The following is a 19,543-nucleotide window of genomic DNA, read 5'->3' on the forward strand; positions in this document are numbered from 1 at the left end:
ATCGCTTCACTATGTTGGCAAGAGCTGGTTGAGCGTTCACCGTTTCCGGACAGACAGTAGCACGCCCACGCGTCGTTGGGGATGACAGCGCATCGTACGAGCAATAAGTACCCACTCTGAGTAGACTCATTACAGCAGTAGAGCCATTCAGCGACGCTTGTGGACCACTATCTACTCGGCTTCGCTTCCGCGCCCAAGTTTACATGCAATCATCATGAACTCAGCTGTTCAAGACTGAAAGGAAGCCCGGAAGACACCGTCGATCCACATGCACCGTAACGTTGCCAACTAGCCTACAGTTACCGCTTTCAGCACTTCTGCTTATCGTTTTGTTCTCTCAATAGCCCCGAGCACCAATCACCATCCCGAGTCGAGCACCATCTGAGGCACAGCAGAATCCTGTTTTGCAGACCTGCCATTCTTTTCGACCATTGCTGACTCGTCGCAATATGGAACGATAGTGACTGTCACAGTATTGGGCTCCAAACCTTCAGCACTGAATCGGCGCGCTTGTGGGTTCGAGAAAACCCGGTGGTTAAGCTGAGCATCAGAATGAGCTGATATCACTGCCACGTTAGCTATGACGATCGCTTTTACATGAGAGATTGTCAGAGCATTTCACTGACCTGCTGAGCGTCAGAGAGCACCTGCATGTTCCACTCGAGGCTATCACTTCCACTCGAGAATCTCATTCCAACTGCGTGACCACATGTATGCTTCTAATTCCACCATGAGCAGATCAGTAAGCCTCTGCATTTGATGCTGGTGCAACCTCTCATGAACTGCATTGTGTGTTTGTCTTTCTTTGCCTCACTTCTCGAATTCTCTTCAGTCCACTGTATTCTTTGCATCCAAATGTCGCTTCCGTCCCCGGGCAATAGGACGCCATCAGGTGGTATGACTTTCATCCCAGAGCCACTTCAGGCATTATCACCTCGGCTTCCTTGGTTCAAAGCAGTGGCACAATTCAGGCACTGTCATTAAAAGTATTGCTGAATGAAACCTCAATCTATGGCGCCTGGCCTAGACATGAGTCCACCAGTCACCTACCCCGACTCAAAATAGTTCCAGCTTCAGCTGGACAGGCTCGTTACACCGATCGAAACATAGCAGCACCTCGCTTCCATGCCCAACAACGCTGTGGACGCTGATATTTCACCCATCACATTCAGTGCATGAATGGTACCCCACGTTGTGCCCTCTACGACACGCGATGTCCGTTCCGGAAACCCGTTGAGGTACCTGAACAGCGCCGAACACGAAGACCCAAGGCCACGGTAAGAGCACGAGGCTTGTCTACATATGGTTTGTACAATTAGCCCTTGCGTCTGTGAGTGGCGGAAGAATTGGTACAGATATAGTAGGTTGATGATACACGGCAGTTTGGGGTTGGACGTGGGGTAACGCCATGAGAAGGATACGACATGCTGATTTAATTGCACAGGCAGGCGACCCATGGGCAGTACCCATCACTTATTGCGACCACCGGGTCAAAGGATACAAACAGGAATATGCAACAAAAGCGCCATGGAAAGGCGCTCAGCGAAAGGATCGTTATATACGCTCTACTATGACGCTTCATACACTGCCGAAACATGGCTGTCGCTCTCTGCGCAAGAATCGCAGATTCGCTCGCTAAGCGATTTACCACCCTGCTCTCAGCTTCCACAAGCAGCATCTGCATGCGTTTAGAGTACATGAGCACGGCAATCCCGGTTGGCGAAGACCATGGCTCAGCCAACGAGCCTCCAGACCCCTCGTGTCTCCCTCTGGTACCACTTATGGGAAGCCCGTCAAAAGCTGAACACGAACCCGAGGCCTCGCACCCGGGTCCAACGCCCGCAAGCGCCGCTTTCTGTAGGATGCTTCTAGGTAGTTCCCAAAGGGTAGCACGGCGCACACGCGAAATTCCTCACTGCATTGTCGGCTCGCCGCTGTGTAGGTCATGCCTGTTCCTTCAAACGTCGCGTTCGCTTTTGCTGAGGCGGGGTCAGGAATCTTTCAGGCATACGAAACCTCCCACCTTGCACTGTCCCTCGCAAACATTTTAATCATCTTTCTCACGTCCGACCAGGATGGTCAAGACAGGCAGAAGGATCACTTCCTCCCTGTCGCATTTCGCACAATACTCCCCAATCTGTCAGTTACGCGGGCCGTAGCCGTCCGGAACCAATCTCCATCGTCATCCACCCGCGGCTTGTCTTGTCTGACACACGACAAGGGACCTTGGACCCCATGCATCCAACCAAACGCCAGCGGGGTGCACACCGAAGGAACAAGGGAAGTCAAATATCACGTATTCAGGCATGCAAGCGAGAGAGGGGACCAATTGCCCGCCTAAACCCACGAGGCAGGAAAAGCCGTTGTGCCACGCTAAACTGATTTTATTTATAGCGCTGAGCAGGCGTGTATTCCCTCCGTTCCATCCTATCTACGCCCCGGGAGTCGGAGACGGCATGCAGCTACGTTGATGAGACGGTGTGCGTCTATATCCGCCGGCATTTGAACGCCGAAGCGCGATATGGCGTTGCAGCGTGTATTCTTCACAACATGCTTCTGCCTGCGTTTATGAGTTGCGGGTATCGCGGTGTTCGCGATAGTGGAGCCCTGGATTAGGCCCGATGCCACCCGTCATCGCGGCCATCTACGACTTTGCAGTCCATCGCCCGTTTGTAGTAGAAGGCGCGAAATTCTTTGCAACACACATGTGGATACAGGCCGGTCGGCCGATCAGATAGCGCATGTCATCTTGAACATGGCCCCTTGCTCCGTTGCTGGCGGAGCGGAATGAGAGTGCTCGGGGCTGGTAGAAATATTTCACCGCGAAATCGGCCGAGTTTCTTCATTCTCGGAGGCTCACAGTCTAGAACACTGTCTTCTTGTTGAGCGCGCCGGGTATGTGTCGCCCTTAGAAGATACCAGGATACCAGGTCGACACAAACTTCCACGAAGTATGGAAACAACGTAATTGTACAGAAGAACCCCGCGTCGTCATCCTGCACTACTACCAGCCCGTGCACAAGCCTTCTCTACATCACGATCCTGCATCTGCATCCTGCAGCCCGGTAAATCACCCGTGGGCCTACGTATCCATTTCATGACAGCCTGACTCTTATTTCTCTTAGTCAACTTATCGGCCATGGGCGTTTTTACGAGCTCGAAACCTTGAGAAAGGTACCCTGCGTCTGACCCCTCGCAATATCACATCGGTCAGATATTTCATGTGTCGATCAGACGATTGTTGGTGTTTGGGGTAAGTTTGAGTGTGAGTGAGGCGAATGAGCAAGGGTAAGTGCAAGAGGTTTCGTGTAAGACCGAGGTAGGATATTATTGGGAGAATAGACGAGAGGGAGAATCTACGGTGATGTATGCTATTGGATGTGAGTCTGATAATGCAGCGTGCCCTGTTCATTCAGCGACGGCGGTCCCAGCAATCTGGTAACGCTAGTTCAACGGGCGCGTAAAGGTGGTAGGCTGGGATTCATTATGTCGCCTTACAGAATAGTACAGTTAGTTTTGGGCTGCCGTTTGTTGCATGACGGGCTTTCATGTACTGCACGTTTTTCTTCTCGGTGATGCAGGACCTAGGCCTTTTGCGTGTCGTGCGTCCGCTTCTAGAACAACCAGTTTAAGCGAAAATGACATGTTTCTGGCATTAGCCTCGTGCTTTCGGACTCAGGTCGTACGTTTTGGGCTGTCTGATGTGTGGCGAGCAGGCAGGTCAGGAATGGCGCAAGTCTCTTGCCTGCAACGCGTGGCACTCCATATCCGTGTGTCGTCACCACACCACACTACACTCCAATGCAACTAGGCGCAAAAATCCTTCAGCCTCTTTCTGTACGTTCGCTTCCTCCGAGTCAGTCAAGTTCAGTCCCGTCCGTTCGTCCATATCCATTAGCCACCTCATGATCTTCCAGCCTTTGCGCCACAAAATCCTTCCACATTGCAAAGCGGTAAAAATTAAACATTTTTACCTGTTTTGAGCCGGATCGCCTGACTTCCGGAATCCTTTCACAAACCTACGACATCCTGAACTGCTGCTTTGGGGAGTAGCGTATTGCCTGATTTGGGATGTATGCGATGAAGGGTTAGTAATACTGATCTGTGGAGAGCTGGACTTTGTATGCATCGGTCGCACCGTATGGAACGATTCTCCTCTGATGGGACTGACTGCAGATGGCGCAAGTGAACTGTTCATGATGGATTTTGGCATGATTGGTGTTGAAGCAGCGCCGAGATGGGTGGTTCAGCTCTCTCGGTCCACACCTTCTCTCTCCATGGGGTCTTAGCATGACAACGACTCGTTCGGCAGTTGCTCGCGACGAATGACCTTGACGCTGCCCGCGTTGTTCTGGCCTTGTCGATATCGGATTCCGTCACAACGTTATCCTAAACGGTACCGCGGACTGGGCCGCCCCATTCCCATCGTGGCGACTTGATCGTCCTTACCCGTCCGAAGCAAAACCAGGAAAACCCACGGCGCAGAGCCGAGATAACGGCTATAGTCACAGTTTGATTGGGGTATATTGTTGCCGAGAAGAAACGTCGCCGAGGTAGTTTCGCTTCAGGCAGTCATTGAGGCTGGGCTATAATGGGTATGGACATGGATAAGCGATGATGATCGTTTTCCTTGAGCGTATCGCAGAGCGGAAGGCTGCGGGGGTAAGAGTCTTGGGCGGCAACGTTGAGGCTATCAGCTGTTGATTTTTGGTCACATGCGACTCGAGAATTGCGAGTAGTGGATAAAGGTCTAGTTGACATGCTACTTCTATGAAGACTATATGTGATACCACAATGTAAGGTCCGTGACACCGTCGTCTTGTTGGACAAGAAGACCTGGCAGCTCGCGATAGTTCTAGATGATTGTCTCGCAAGTACATTGCAACGAAGAAATCATGGGTGATGGAGTGAATTGTTGCTATTGTATTGTCACCAGTGCTGACGAGCCAGCAATTGATAAATATCACAATAGCAGTCCTATGGACCTCACCTCTTCCCACGACTGGAGATAAGACTAATCAGCCAAGCCAAGTATCTGATCCGAGTCGACATTTGACTCCGTGCCAGAGTCTGAAATATCTTCTTCCTGTTCATCTTCATGCCGGCTTGTCTGTGTCTTCTTCCTCTTCCTCTCCTCTGCCTTTGCCTTGTGTTTCTGCGACAAACGTCTCGCGCCTCGCGTCTTCCAACTACGAGCTGTTAGTTTGATGGCATCCAAAGCGAGAAGAGGCACTTACAATTTTTGTCAGCTTTGCAACATCCCAACTCGCAACTTCGTCCATTCTGTCCAACATGGCATCGCTCGGATCAAGGATCCCGTTGGCCTTCTTCACCTTTTGCCTCTTGGTCTTGAACAACTTCCGCTCGATACTATCGTGAGCGTACATGTGGTACTCGTACACTTGAGCTTTCTGTCCGATGCGATTTGCTCGAGCTGTAGCCTGGAATTCCTGGTGCGGATTCCAGCTAGGCGTCAAGTGCACTACACCGTTGGCCCGGGTTAGGGTGATACCAAACGCTCCGCACTTAGTTGTAATCAGTATGAATGCGTACCTGCCGCCTTGGAAGTCGTCCACTATTCGGGTTCTTTCTTGTGGATGTACGGTTCCGTCAAACCTTGCGATCCTTTGGTCCTCTCCAAAGTTCGCTCGGAGAGCATTCTCCGCAACGTCCAGTGCTGACAGGAAATCTGAAAATATGATCATAGGTCCTCCATACTTGTCTCGGTGGTCTTTGCAGCACTTGACTAGTTCTCTCATCCTAGACGACTCATTCCATCTTGTCTTGGTTGCTTCGCGGAGAGATTTGCGGTTGTCGACGGCATCCTGGGATGTGTTGGCTACATCGTCCTCGTCTTCCGATGTTCCGTATCTGTATGTGAGACAGAGATGATGGATAATTGCAAGACGGGCCTTCATTATCTCTTTGTATGATTGGGTACCCTCCAAGGAACCATCTGGCACCCCTGCCTTGAGGTTCTCCTGATGTTGCTTTCTCGCCACCTCGTCCCATATTGTGCGCGTAGTCTGTTGGTTGGACGCTTCGCCGAATTTGAGTGTGTGGTTCACCGTAATCGCTATCGCCTCCTTGAAGTCGGCGATCAGTTTTCCGTCGAACTCATCGGTGGTTTTGAGGCGAATCGTGTGTGCCTTGATGGAGAGTGCCAGAATGGCGTTGACGTGGCCAGGTAAGGTCTGAGCTGCCGTGGTGCTCTTGTTGGTGAAGAGAAAGAACTGCTAGAAGTCAGTCTTGTCATTTCTCGTGGTCGCACGGTGCGCATCTTACTCTGTTGAAGTTGGACACCTTGTCCCACGGGGGAATCTGCAGGAACCTGTATAGGGACTGGAAGTCTGAGTACTCGTTTTGGAACGGAGTACCCGTCAACGCTAAGCGGTATTGGCCTCGCAATCCGCACGCCGCGGCAGTTGTCTTGCTCTCCCCATTGACTATCCTGTGTCCCTCCTCGAGGACAATGACGTGCCATTTTACAACACTCAACGTGCTGTTACATCGGATCGGATCGTTCCAGTACGTGGTGCTGCCATGTCGGGCAACAAATTCGTCTCTGGTCTCGCGATATGCCTTCGCGTCAAGTTGCAACTTTTCATACGTTACCAAGACGATATCGTACTGAACCAGTTGGTTTGGTGTGTACGTGGCCGTGCGACCGCGCTTTTTATCCTCCTCTGCAACTTCTGTGAGCTTTTGAATACCATCTGGATGAGCCGCTGGCAGACTTACGGTATACACAATACTTGGGGACTGGTCCCAATCGGTCCTCGATCTCCTTGACCCACATTTCCAGCAGGCTCGCTGGAACCACAACGAGATGTGGTGTCCCTGGCTTTTGCTGGATCGAAAATAAAAAGGCTGCATTGGTCAGAGACAATCATCAGACTTGCGTTTCAGGATTCTGTTGCCTACCCAAGGTGATGATGGTCTTTCCCGTGCCCATCTCAAGACCTAAGATCATGCCCTTTCCATTGTCTTCATAATCCTTGCGCAACGTCGCGTAGGTGTGGATTTGGTACTCCTTGAGCACAAGTGGCTTCTTGCTGTTCTTCAGCCTTGCGGGTGTCTCCACCTTGAGACCTGGTTGGCTGTTCGTACTGGATGCCCTGTTGGCTCCTTTTTGGACCAAGTCGTGTGCGGCTCGATAAGTCTCCTCGTCGGTTGCGACTTTCTGTTCCTCTGCCTCGGCTTCAGTCTGTGGCGCTATCGTTGGGTCCATCCACCCGGTTGGATGGATTACGTCTCGCCATCCCAATAGGAGGCTATTCTTTTCGGCCAGCTCGCGTATGCGTCGTCGTTCGTCTTGCCGATCTGCAGAAGACAGCCACTCAATCAACGGTGCCCCCGAGAACCTTGTGGGTCGACTTGCTTTGTTATAATCATACGGGTTCATCGTGTCGTTGTTTTGGGGGTGGGGGTGTAGGTCGAGTCTGTAGGTGTGATGAAGGGTTCTGTGTGTTTATATTCCTCACAAATGGGATAGCCAGGGTCTGTGCGTCCAGTGAAGGCGGCGACCAGAAGAATAAGATCATAGCACTTTGAGCAAACAGTCGGTGAGGGGTATTCAGAAATGTGTGGGTCGGACGCACGTGGCCTATCACTGTTACCAGGCGATCCTGCGCCACAGTGAAGGTGGAAAGATTCATGTACGTGCACCCTGTGGATACCTATGTCTAGATATAATAACTAGCACTGACCATTGATCTTTCCTTAACCTCATCCATTACGAAGATAACTGAATACATACCTATATGCCTTGTGCAAAATAATCAGAAGCAATGAACTAGCTGAACATTCGAAACGAGCACATTGGGTGTTGCAATCTATCGTCCAGAACAGCAAGAATGTATTGAAATTAGGTACAGTGAGTCGCAACTTGCGAAATACAGTATAACAGAGATAGGAGCGATGTGAAGTTCACTTGTCGTCTCAGTAACCCTCAATATTACTTAGAAAGATGGCTCCAGGTTTCAGATAACCATCTCTACTGGCAGTAAAGGTCGGAGGTTTTGCTGTCGAAGGGGCATGAATCAGGGGCCATGACAGCAAGCTAGTTCGAGTTAGCGGATTGCTATGATCAGGAAGCTCGTAACAGTGACTCACGTTGATGTAACCACCGTCACCCTCAGAGTTGAAGTGGTTGTCAGGACCCCACATGAAGAAGCAGTCATAGTCGGTGTTGAGGACACCAGACTTCAAGCGGACAGAGGTGAGCTCGCGCATCTGGTTAGGCTTGGAGACCTTGTAGCCCATGTTGTAGCAGACAGCGGCCTCGTTGGGCTTAGCGCGCCTGGACATCTCGGCGGTGGTAGCCTTGGTGAAAGCCTCACGAGCCTGGGAAGCGACAATGTTAGCTGGGAATCTGGCTATGGTGGATAGGGAGCGCAGCTTACAGCAGTCCAATCGGCAACGTTCTTGATGGTGTTGAGAGCCTCAGTTGCGGAAACACCGACAATGGCAGAGGCAGCACCACCGATGATGGCGATGGTAAGAGGGTCAAGACGCTTGTTCAGGGACCTTTCCTCAACTGTGCCGTTGTGAGGGTGGATAGGGGCAGTAGGGACAGCAACCGCGGCGCCGGCGAGGAGAGCGGTGACGAGAGTGAACTTCATTTTGAATGAATGATGTAGCGAGTGAACCGGGTAGTAAATGAGGGAATGTTGCGGTAGTGGAAAGGACTGAAGGCTTGAATGCTGTGATGATGAATATTGGGAAGTACTTCCCCGTGTCTTATATACCCATCGTCTTGTGCCGATCGCGAACACATGTAGCAAAGATGAGTTCTTCGGTCAAACTCTCGTTGTGATGTTGGTAAAGCCTTCAACTCTGACTCCGCCATGTGGGCTGTTTCCATGAGGCTCTTGGCTCTAAGCTTAGAGTCGTGGGGCTGATCGGCTTGACCAGGGAGATTACCGATATGTCTTGCAGATGTCGCAAACATCTGGTATCCGGTAAGACGTCAGGCTTCTTAAAGTTCAGTATAATCTTTTGCTTCCAGCACTTCTCACCAGCAAATGTCAACCATATACTGCAACGCACATTCACTGTGATCAGATGCTTGCGGTAGGCGTTTGCTGCGATTTGGATCGCATCTGGTTTCAAAGTTCATCGCATAGAAACGCGACGTCATGACATCTTGGGTACCCCAGAATCCAAGATAGTGGTTATGCGGTTAACCTACTCGAGTAGGCCGTGTGTCGTGGTCTACCCTTGGCGTCAGCATACTGTACCCGGGGATGCGCCGAATACCCGCTACTAACCACAATGAGGTGTGATCGACACCGAGAATTAAGCCGTATGGCCATTTCGGTGATTCTCATATAAAAAACGTATTCTTTCTGGCGCAATCTGCTGACATACGCTAGGGTCTGTACCGATTCAAACCGATCGAACAGCCTCAAAACAGTTGCAATGGTTGCTTGGCACAGTACGCAGGTACGTACGACGTGCGTACGTACGGTTATCACAATCATAGCAAGCACACTGGCTACCCCTAATGACTACTGTGATCGTCCGTTCTACTGCTGGCTAATCATGTAAGTGCTGTCACCTCGAGACAGTTCTGTGATTCTATATTCTCAAAGACCAATGTGGTTAGCAATGTCAACGTGTATCGCCTCCATCTCGATGTTTAGTATGAGATTCTCCACCATGCCCCTGAACCTATGGTGCGTTGATATCGCTCAATCTTGGGAACGATTCGTTGTAACTCGAGTAGAGGGAAACGCATCTGAGGAAGTTTTGTCGCATTGACGCTTATAGCACCCGTGGACCGCTGTTAGAGCCTGCTCTTCGCGGAATGTTCTTTTTTTGAGGACCGCAAGGCTTTGAATAGTGTTGCATGTAGAAGCCGTATATTAGAGGGGACGTATCTACCATGAATACGGGTTGGTGGGGTGAAGCGGGCCGGGGAGAAACAACGAGCGATCGTCATGAAGTGTGGATCAGTCGATAGCTAGGAAGTTAGACCCAGAACTGAAAAACATGAAAGGTTAGTAGAGACATCACCACTACTCTCGCCCACCCCTAACAGCACTCTCTCCGCATACTCTCGAACATCTTTACCAATTTCTGTGCTTCCACTTCCTCACAAATCTCGCCTGCTTCGAGCTTCCGCGAGAACTCCATGTGCTGTGCCACTTCAACGTTAGTAGCAAGGATATCGGTACCTTCAGCGAAGTCTTGCCACTGCTTTGAAGTAACACCCCAAACATTTCTTCGACTCTGTGCAAGAAGAAGCTCCACTCGGTCGAACTGCGCAATGAAATGCTTCCCATCATTGATTGGAGCGTTATTCTTCGCTGGTTCGAATTCGTACTCGGCGTCTTCATGCCACTTTTTGAAGAGCTCAACGAGAAAGTGATCGTCATACTGTGGCTTGAGTGGTAGATTCAAAGGTGTTTCTCGTATGGATGTCAAGCGTGAAGTGTGCCGGTTCGTTGATTGTCATGGGAGTACTGCAAGCCCTGGTGTCAGTATTGTCTCCGCCGACTCTTCATCTCATTTTCTGCCATGCTCAGCAAGAGCGACGAAGTCTAGATACGGCACTCCTTCAATCCATTCTCCGCGTGGGAACCGGTTCTCGTAGAAAGCGTCTTGTGCGGGAAATCTAGCTGTCCCACGCTCTTGAGCCATTTAGCTCGCAGCCAGTGCCTTTCGTACCGCTTCGCTCGTGCATTTAGCCCCATAAACGGGATGTATTTCGGCCACTTTGCCCGTGGTCCAAGCTCTTCTTGATGATCCTTGAGCGCCGTGGAGTTCCAAGTACGGAACGGACGGCAGCCAGCGCGCTCTTGGCCAGCTTTTCTCTTGGTAGACTGCCAGAGCTGTTATGTTCAAGTAAGGCAATTCTGTTAGCCAGCTTTCCATGGTATAAGCCTTGTGGTAGATATGTCCCAGCTTTCCAGGATAGCCTTCGAAAGCCGATCCAATCTGCTGGTGTGACTGAACTCGAGTTGGCGATGTATCGGCCCATGAGAGCACAAGGCTATTTCTTGAGTCAAACAATGCCAATTATCAAAGCGCACACTTTGCGCCGCGTCCTAAGAGCCTTGAAGTCGTGTATGCGCCGTGCCTTGCGCTTTGCCATTATGATCTTCATGTAGTGAACGCGCTTCCTGTACTGTTGTAGTTTAGTAGGTCAGCGCGAGACAACGCTATTGAGCCGGTATTGAAGGCGTAGATGCTCGAAGCTGACGCGATTCCATTACGTATAGTGCTCGAACCCGCAGCCTTAGTAAAGTCAGTGTCATCGGAATTAAACAGAAGCGCCATTACCGACCATGTTTGGATGCTTGGCTATACAGATAGCGAGCCGAGATAGCCGACTAGGTGGCCGAAGATGGAACAGAGCTGAAGTGTCAGTGAAGTGACCATATTACCTTCAGGCTGCCACGCCTTTGACATTGGTATTATCTGTGTCATAATCATCGCGAACCCCTTGAACATGTCTACTTTGCTGTAAGTAGCACAGTACTGTTTCCATCTGCAATCGTCGTAGCAAAGAAGCTTCTGTATCATGTCTCATGTTAAGATCCAGGCCGGGTTCCAAAACGACATGATATGTCAAGCGTATGAGGGACACCATATGAGAAAAGAAAAGAGATAATGCTGATCGCGTGAACAAATTCAATTACCTAGTGTACTCATGTTACTAGGCTTATCAATGCTTGAGTGCTATACGGAGTAGCCATATAGGTGATGGCACAACTACTGCCATGAGCTGCTCAGACTGGCACTCGCCTGGCACTTGGGCACGGTGTAGCTCCTGTTAGGATCACTCTCCCATGTGATCGTTCCACTGCTGCTAATCTTCACAAATTTGTATTGGATCGCTGAACCTGCTGCCAATGGCACGGTGATCGTCCAGACCGGGTTGCTAGCGGTGTAGCTGCTTGCGGACAGAGTAAGACCGTTGGCTGGTGTCCAGTTACCCAACTGCGCAGTGTTACCGGTGATCTTGATGGTGTCGCCAGGAACAGTGGTGATGCGGTGGGTGAAAGAAACCGAAACAGCTGTTGGGCAAGCAGTTGATGTGCCAGTAGCAGTAGCAGTCTTGGTGGTAAGAGTGGTTCCCGTGGTGGGCGTAGCAGTGCCAGCAACAAGAACGATGGGTTCGCCATTGCTGACGGTGACACAGATCTGACCGTTACCGTCGGCAGTAACAGCAGCGCCGTTTCCGTACACGTTGTTCCATTTTCCGTTGGCCTTCTGGGTATTGAAGCAATGCTGCTGGTTGGAACTGCTTCCAGCATTCGTGGTGAGAACGATAAGGTTGCCACCTGCACGGCTCCAGGCGTAGGCGTTGTTCGCTACGTACAAGTGGGTGTGATCGTTACCGGCAAGGCCTCCTGCAGACTTCCTTGCAGCAGTCAGCTTCTTGATGGCCTGATAGAGATTCGCGTTAGTGTTGAAGCCGCTTCGCCAGAGGTCTTCTCGGTTGGCTGGGTCGTCACCACCGGCATAGCCTTGTTCGGTACCATAGTAGAGGATGGGAATACCTCGCGCAAGGATGACGTAAGCAAGGGCGTTCTTGAGCAGAGTCTGGTCGTTCTTTACGTTCAACCAACGCTTGTTGTCGTGATTGTCGAGGAAGGTACCGAGAGCGGATGGGTCGGGGAAAGTGTTGCTGACGGTGTTCATCATGTCTACAAGCGCCTGAGCTGAACCGGTCTGTTGGTAGAAGTTGTTCATAGGGTAGTAGGTTGCGTAGTTCAAAAGACCGGGCATGAGCTTGGCGTACTCAGCAAGGTAAGTCGGGTTGCCATCGAACACTTCGCCGATGTTGTACACGCCAGTTGCAGCAGAGAAGCCAGGCCAGAAGTCTTTCTCAACGTGCTTGACGGTGTCGATTCGAACGCCATCGAAGCTGTACTCCTTGACAAGCCAAGAAACCCAAGTGTTCAACAGGTTGCGGATCTCCGTGGACTGGGTGTTGATGTCCGGGAGACCGGCAATTTGGCACTGCTCGATACTGCCCTGGTTGCTGTAGTTGATATCGCAGGCGGAGTGGTATGAGGATTGCTGGTTTAGTGGCGAAGGCTTGTTGTTGGTGATCGCACCTGGGCCCATGTGGTTGGCGACAACATCGACCATGACATAGATGCCCTGTAATGGATGAGTATACTTGTAGTCTGGGTGTCATCTGGGTTTGCCATACCTTAGCATGAGCAGTGCTGACCAAGCTCTTCAAGTCGGCAGCAGAACCGTAGTTTGAGTTGATCGAGTAGAGATCCTCAGCCCAGTAGCCATGGTATCCAGCAGCCTTGTCTGGGGCGTTTGTTAGTACGGACTCTCTGTAGATGTTGACGGGGAAAACGTGCTTGCAACGACCGGAGTGATCCAGATGGCATCAAATCCTAGCCCTTTGATGTAGTCGAGTTTGGACTCAAGACCTTTGAAGGTTCCGCCGCAGTAGTTGCCAAGATTGCTGCATGCTCCGCCGCCAGTATCGCTACTGCTGCGAGCGATGCGGTCGGTGAGAACGAAGTAGATGCTGCGAGACTTCCAGGCGCTCGTGTCGGCAGCTGCGACAAGAGAGGTGAAGTAGAAGAGGGCAGTGGTGATGAGTTTGAAGAACAACATCTTGGCCGACTCGATGCTTTTGAAAGCGGAGTGCTGAAGTCGTCAGGCTGTGATGTTTTCGTTCTGGATGAGGCCGGCCACTGGATTTATAGACGTGCCACGAGTGGGTATCACAAGGCCATACGCAGTCCCTCCGCTTACCCCACAATGTTTTGTGGATTCTGAATCGCGCTTGCCGGACGTTGCGGGTGACTTCAGCGCCTGTTCGCGATGGTCGACGATACTAAGAAATCGAAGCGTAGACGAAGAACGATGGTGTCGCGTCGGTCCGTCATGAACCCACTGAAAAAGTGTAACTAGGATGATCATCTTACAGTTGGCGATCTCTCGGGCCGAGTTGGAGGCGTCAAGTGTACCTCGTGGACGTCTGAAACATATCGGTGGATACAAGAGAACGGTCAGAGACCCGGATCAGGAAGCTGCGGAGTGTTTAGCCATTGAGTTTGCCGTCTAGGCTGTAGTAGTGGCGGAAAGCACGCGTCGCGCTGTTTTCGCGTTTTGGTCTTAGGGCGAACTAGAGGCTAGGAAGCTTCAGGGGAAATGAAGGAGGTCGCAGGGTCGAAATGATGATGCCAACGTAAGCGAGGTGATGTGCCTCGGGCCCCGGGCGTTAGCGTCATCATCACGATGGCGGAGCCCCGCATTCCGGTACTTAGCAACGTGCAAGTCAATTTAAGGTGCGGGCCGGATGCGTTTTGAGGTCTGATGACCGTCCTCTATACCCGCCAGCACGACCTGAATTTGCTGACACGCATTCATGCCGACAGCGACCCAATGAACGCTGAAGATTTTTTTCGACCACGACCAAGTTGGCAAGTCGCCGAAGAACGCTAGATGCTTCCATTAGAGCATGCACAGAAGGCGGATAGTGTCCGGTATCTAGCTCATATACCTAGTCGACGAGGCCTGGGTTTGAGGATTTCCACGAATCCACGTGTTGACGGAGATTTCAAAAAACCTGGAGCCGGACTTAGCAACGGATGACAGGGCGAAAAAAACCTGGAGTGCAGGTCTTGGAGGGCGGTAGCCATGTCAAGAACACAACACGGCCCTTCCAAGGCACCGCTTGATCAACGTGCCGACACTGATCCAATCGAAGCTAAACGTGTTACACAGGCACACGGAAAATTCAAGATCGCAGGCAAAGAACAAAACTCTCTTCTTGTGTTAGTATTTCCAGCGTTGCTCTTAGGTCATTCGCATCTTCAGATCTATTGTTGTCTCAAGGTAGTCAGCACTGTACTACCGAAAAGGCTAGATCCGTTTAAACCACCATATTCACAATTTCTTTACCTTCTCCAACAATCTCTCCAACCTTACATCCAACTCCTTGACTACATCCCATGGCCTTAGTCCTCGCCCTACACCCACGCCCATGACCTGCGAATATACACTCGCCCAAGCCGGGTACTTCTCTCTCGGGTTCCTCGGCATGCATTCGTCCCTCCATTTCCGTTCTTCTCTCACCAATAGATCAATCCGCGCTAGCAACAGATGAATTTCTCGTAATGTGGGAACGCTAGCTGCGCGGCCGATAGTATGATGTTCTGAAGGGGGCAGCATGCCTTCAGCAGCTTTCCATCGCGCTTCAGCTGCGAGGGCTAACTGGTCGAGATCTGAAGCGCGTACAGTGAGTGAGTGGAGAAGGTCATCGTGTTCGGCCCAAGCGATATCGTCGTGAGGGGTAGCTGGTGGAAGGCTGAGCGGGTGATTGGTCGAGCCTTGGGGCGCGGAGGTTGAGGACCGTGGTGTTTGTGTTGTAGGGTCTCGCGATTGTGCTGATGAACGATGCGTGAAGACTGTGGAGTAGGGCGCAAAGTCGGAGGTATGAGGTGATGCGCTAGCGGTAGAGTAGGGTGACTGGTCAGAGATTCGTGTGGCTTGTGCAGATGATCGTGAATCGTAGAATAATGGTTTTGGTGTGAGGGTTGACGCGTGAGAGGTTCGGTGTGAAGAATGAGAAGTTTGAACTGGAGAGGATGATGCTTCCTGCGAAGAGCGGGAACCCTGACTATGTGAGCCAGCTGAGGGATGAGCAGATACCCTGGATGAAAATTTACGAAGCATTTCGCAAAGTCGTGTTATGTATGTGTTGAGGTGACTGTTACATCCTGGTAATTTAGTAAGAATACTGGGAGTAATGAGGTGGTGGAAGCGCGAAACACACTGTGCTCTATCACTAATCTTAGCTGTTTACATACAGAGTGGACTTGCGAAGTGAGTGAAGCGGAACTATATTGAATGTTGCCAGGAGTATCTCAGCAACAAGGGCGAAAGAGCTCGTATTATCATCCTCTACCGTAAAGGTATTCGCAATGTTTCACTCACGTAGTTTGATATGAGGTAGGATAACGTATACACCTACCTAAGATATTGAACACAAGTTTTCGATATGAAGCTTGCTTGTAGCAGCCTAACGCAGACTACCAGTCAAGATCAATGGGAAGTCAAGGTCACCTTCACTCTCTACACGTGGAAGTATATGTCACATCTGTGTGTAGGCAGCAACACTCATCGTGTTCTTATTGAATGTTCAGCTGGTATTCAAGTAGTATACGCAACACGACAGTAGCGGAGCTAAGGTAATTTGGCCTTCCCGCTGAGCTTTAGGAACACATATCACTGCCCACGCGCCTCATGTCGTCGTCAAGCCTCATCCTACATACCAGCTCCCGATTCAACGCAGCAGGACCATCGAAGCCGGCGCCACGGTGGATGCGACACGCCACGATTACGCAAGTTGAGAGAAACTAGGTGTATTGCTATCTACGCAGAGGTGTGGGATCCACTTCCACATGTACACGATAAGGTAACTTCGAGTTTTGAATTTCAGCTGCCTAGATAGTCTGTGCCACAAGCGCTGTCAAGTCGTCGATGACAGTGTTTAGATCACCCTCGTGATTCGACAGGTCGTTGAACGATGGTAACAGTGACAACAATCTGATTCGTTGCATATCATCCGTGTACGTGTCGACATGGAGGTATGCTCTATCAGTATCCATAGCTGTCGCAAAAAGATCTCTCAGTATCTCTTCCTTGTCTTCAGTGGTGCCGTGATTGTAGGCCTCTAGTGTCTCCGCTGGTACAAGTTCGTCCAACTCTTTTCGGAAATCGCAATCGCGTTCTCGTACACCTGCCCTTGTTGGAATCAATACAGTCGTGAGCTCTTGTTGAATCATGTCGCGGAGTCGTTGAATGTCTCCATAAACTGCCCCATACCGTGCCTCGGTTTCCGGCCGGATCACGTTCTCGTTGCTGTCCCCGGTGTCATTATTCTCTTTCCTTGGTGTGGGCTCCCATCTCGATAGCGGCGCTTCGGCTTGTTTGGCAAGTCTAGTCCTGCTGTGATTTATATTCACCCTTGTGTTGACGATTGGCTGCACGAAGCGGTAAATCGATTCGTAGGTACAGAGCGCCACAGCATCCTTGTGCTCCATCCATTGTAGGGCTGCAACCGTGTCGCGGAACGACTTTGGTTCTAGGAAGTCTTCGAATCGATATATTTCCTGCGTTATCATTAGTTTTATGCGTGTCTTTGGGACCGTGTAGTGTCAGATCACCTCCTTGGAGTTTTCCCTCAACCGGAACACGCCGGCGTCGGTTAGATCCTCCAGGTAGCGAGCATAATCTTTGAGATGAAGAAGCGCTTTTCTCAGGTTGGAGCACATTTCTTTGTAGAGCACCGTCAGCTCATCAGCAAGCGCGTCGAGCTTGTCTTCGTTAAGGGAACTGATACAATGCTGTTAGCAAGACGGACAGTAGCCTGATGTTTTGACGCGCACTTACTCATCAACTGGGTTCCAGTCTTCTGTTCCGTTGCCCTCGTCCATAATGCGCTTTATCTTGGTAGTTCTGGGCGTGAACAGACGAAATTAGGTGTAATAATCAAGCCTGAGAAGCCCCGAAAGGTTGTGATCTGTATAGCAGGCTAGATTAGGCAACTTCCCAGCAAAGTGGGTCTGAACGGGTGTTTGCACCTGAAAACGTGACACACCGAAGAAAAGGCCTTATTTGGAGTGCGGGGATCACTCAATGCCAGAAAGAGCGTGTTTAGGTGAGTCTAGGTCACTGTCACTGTTTGCGGTTTCTACGTGACCTGTATAGTGCTGGTGTATAGTAGGGTATTGTAGTCCCACGTACTTATATTCTGCAATGTTTTGTGTGGAGTAACAGCTTGTGCACTTAGAAAGGTCGCCTTTACTCTGTACACATGGATGTAGATATCCTATCTATGTGCAGGCGGTGTTGGCCTCGATGGGAACCATCATGTTGACGATGGCCAATTCGTGTGCGCCGCGAAATAGAGCCAGCGTTTTCATTGCGATACCTCGCAACGAGCTGTCGAATTCTTCCATGTCTGAGAAGATAGATCCGCCGAGAGAGGAGAGACCTGTTGTTCTCATATGCACGTAACATGACCCGAGCACTCGCCAAGTAGATAACAGAGTACAGCGGCAATTGTGTCTACTAGCCAGGAACTGACTGCACGTGGAGCGTATCTGGAGCAGATCGCGTCACTCCACACCTAATATATGTAGGATGAACATTCACTGACGACTTTGCCTTCGTGTTTCTCTTTGAGCGACGTAGGGATACTCACGACATAATAGTAAGTACTGAAGGTTATCCGCGGGAATTCCTGGGTGTGGCATCTGTAGGGTGCTTTCTGTCTAGCATTTACTCTGTACACGTGGAAGTAGATTTGCATTGTGCATATGCTATGCTTAGCCAAGTTACATCAGATTGAAGTCAAGACCCCATATATAGAATAGGACTATGCCGGTGCTAGTCACGCGACAATGCTGGCGCTACTTTCAGGATCTGTTTTGTTAAACCTTCCAGAAACCACCTTGTCTCAACCTCTCGCGGCCGGCCAACACCTCAGCGGCCATCTTCTGAAGCTCTGGAGTAAACAAGAGAAGAGGACGTATCTTGTGGTGTTTCGCACCTGTGAGCTTGCGTCGCTTCGACGCCTGTTCCTCCTCCTGTTCCTCCTCCTCCTTTTGCTCCTCGCATGGAATCCGTGACTCTTCCGTCAGTTGCTTGGTCTTGTAAAGAAAGTCGATGAATATAGAATCACGCTCGATGGGAAGGTTCACTTTTCTGGCTCTCTCACGCATGGTGAAGAAGAGCGCATCTGGGACGGGTATTCTAAGGCCTTGAACCTTGGAAAAGTAAGTCGCGATCTGCCTGTTCTCTTCTGCTGAGATGTCGCGACCAAAATCGTAGAACATCTCTTCTAATTCTTTGTTGGTGGGGACGGCTGCGTTGGGAGGTGGCGCGAGCGTACTTGAGTTGCTCCCGCCCGGTTGCGTTGATGTCTCAGCTTTCTTTGGACTCGGCTTCGGCTTGGCCTCAAGCTCATCCTTGCACTCCTCTTCTTTTTGCTCCAGCTCTGTCTGCAGCTCGTCGCTGTACTTGATCTTGTATATCTTGACAGGGAAGTCTTCATGCTGTTTCCCTTCCTTGTCGTGGACGGTCAACGCAATATGCATCCTTCGGTCATCGAAAGGTTCCTGGTCAAATTAGTGTTGGCTTCAGGCAGGCTGGTGGGACCAAGCGGGTTGCATCTTACCTTGTTTGCCATCTTGGTTTCTGTGATGGATCGCGTGACGTCGCGGCTGCGGAAGCGTATGACAGTACTGTTACTTGATCTGGGTATATGAGGGAATACGTGCTCAGGTATGTGATGTAAGAAGAATGGAGTGAAGGGCAGGAAGAGACGCGGTTTTATATCATCTTTCCAGGGTCCAGGGTGAGAGAGACGAAGTGTATCGCTATTCATACAGAGTTGCGGGACCCACTTCCATGTGTACAAGTGAAGGTGACTTTGAGTTTTAGGTTTTCCTAACAGCTGCCTAGACAGTCTGCACAGCATGAAAACTCAGCCACATATCTTGCACATCTCGGACCTTCTTATTGATAGTCGCTGAGCTTGCTCGTAGAT

General features: G+C 50.6%; 3 protein-coding genes across 3 annotated transcripts; 1 reads left to right on the plus strand and 2 right to left on the minus strand.

Annotated features, from left to right (window-relative positions):
• Positions 1-1,595: 1,595 nt before the first annotated feature.
• Positions 1,596-2,341, plus strand: GT037_003203 (uncharacterized protein; the record flags this gene model as incomplete). Its single annotated transcript, XM_038928250.1, has 2 exons — positions 1,596-1,886; positions 1,943-2,341. The coding sequence occupies 2 exons, from the start codon at positions 1,596-1,598 to the stop codon at positions 2,339-2,341; spliced, it is 690 nt and encodes a 229-aa protein (XP_038789528.1).
• A 2,755-nt stretch (positions 2,342-5,096) lies between these two features.
• GT037_003204 (uncharacterized protein) lies at positions 5,097-7,405 on the minus strand (the record flags this gene model as incomplete). Its single annotated transcript, XM_038928251.1, has 5 exons — positions 5,097-5,189; positions 5,238-6,233; positions 6,286-6,686; positions 6,742-6,870; positions 6,925-7,405. 5 exons carry the CDS (start codon positions 7,403-7,405, stop codon positions 5,097-5,099), a joined length of 2,100 nt encoding a protein of 699 aa, XP_038789529.1.
• Positions 7,406-7,996: 591 nt separating this feature from the next.
• Positions 7,997-19,183, minus strand: GT037_003205 (carbohydrate-binding module family 20 protein; the record flags this gene model as incomplete). The annotated part of the gene is made up of 14 exons (XM_038928252.1): positions 7,997-8,062; positions 8,116-8,346; positions 8,406-8,705; positions 10,078-10,383; positions 10,675-10,999; positions 11,723-13,119; positions 13,172-13,276; positions 13,342-13,629; positions 14,917-15,436; positions 16,531-17,102; positions 17,157-17,325; positions 17,383-17,448; positions 18,457-19,112; positions 19,172-19,183. 14 exons carry the CDS (start codon positions 19,181-19,183, stop codon positions 7,997-7,999), a joined length of 5,013 nt encoding a protein of 1,670 aa, XP_038789530.1.
• Between the last annotated feature and the right edge of the window lie 360 nt (positions 19,184-19,543).

Source organism: Alternaria burnsii (assembly GCF_013036055.1).
Source record: "Alternaria burnsii strain CBS107.38 chromosome Unknown 746, whole genome shotgun sequence".
Taxonomy (NCBI): domain Eukaryota; kingdom Fungi; phylum Ascomycota; class Dothideomycetes; order Pleosporales; family Pleosporaceae; genus Alternaria; species Alternaria burnsii.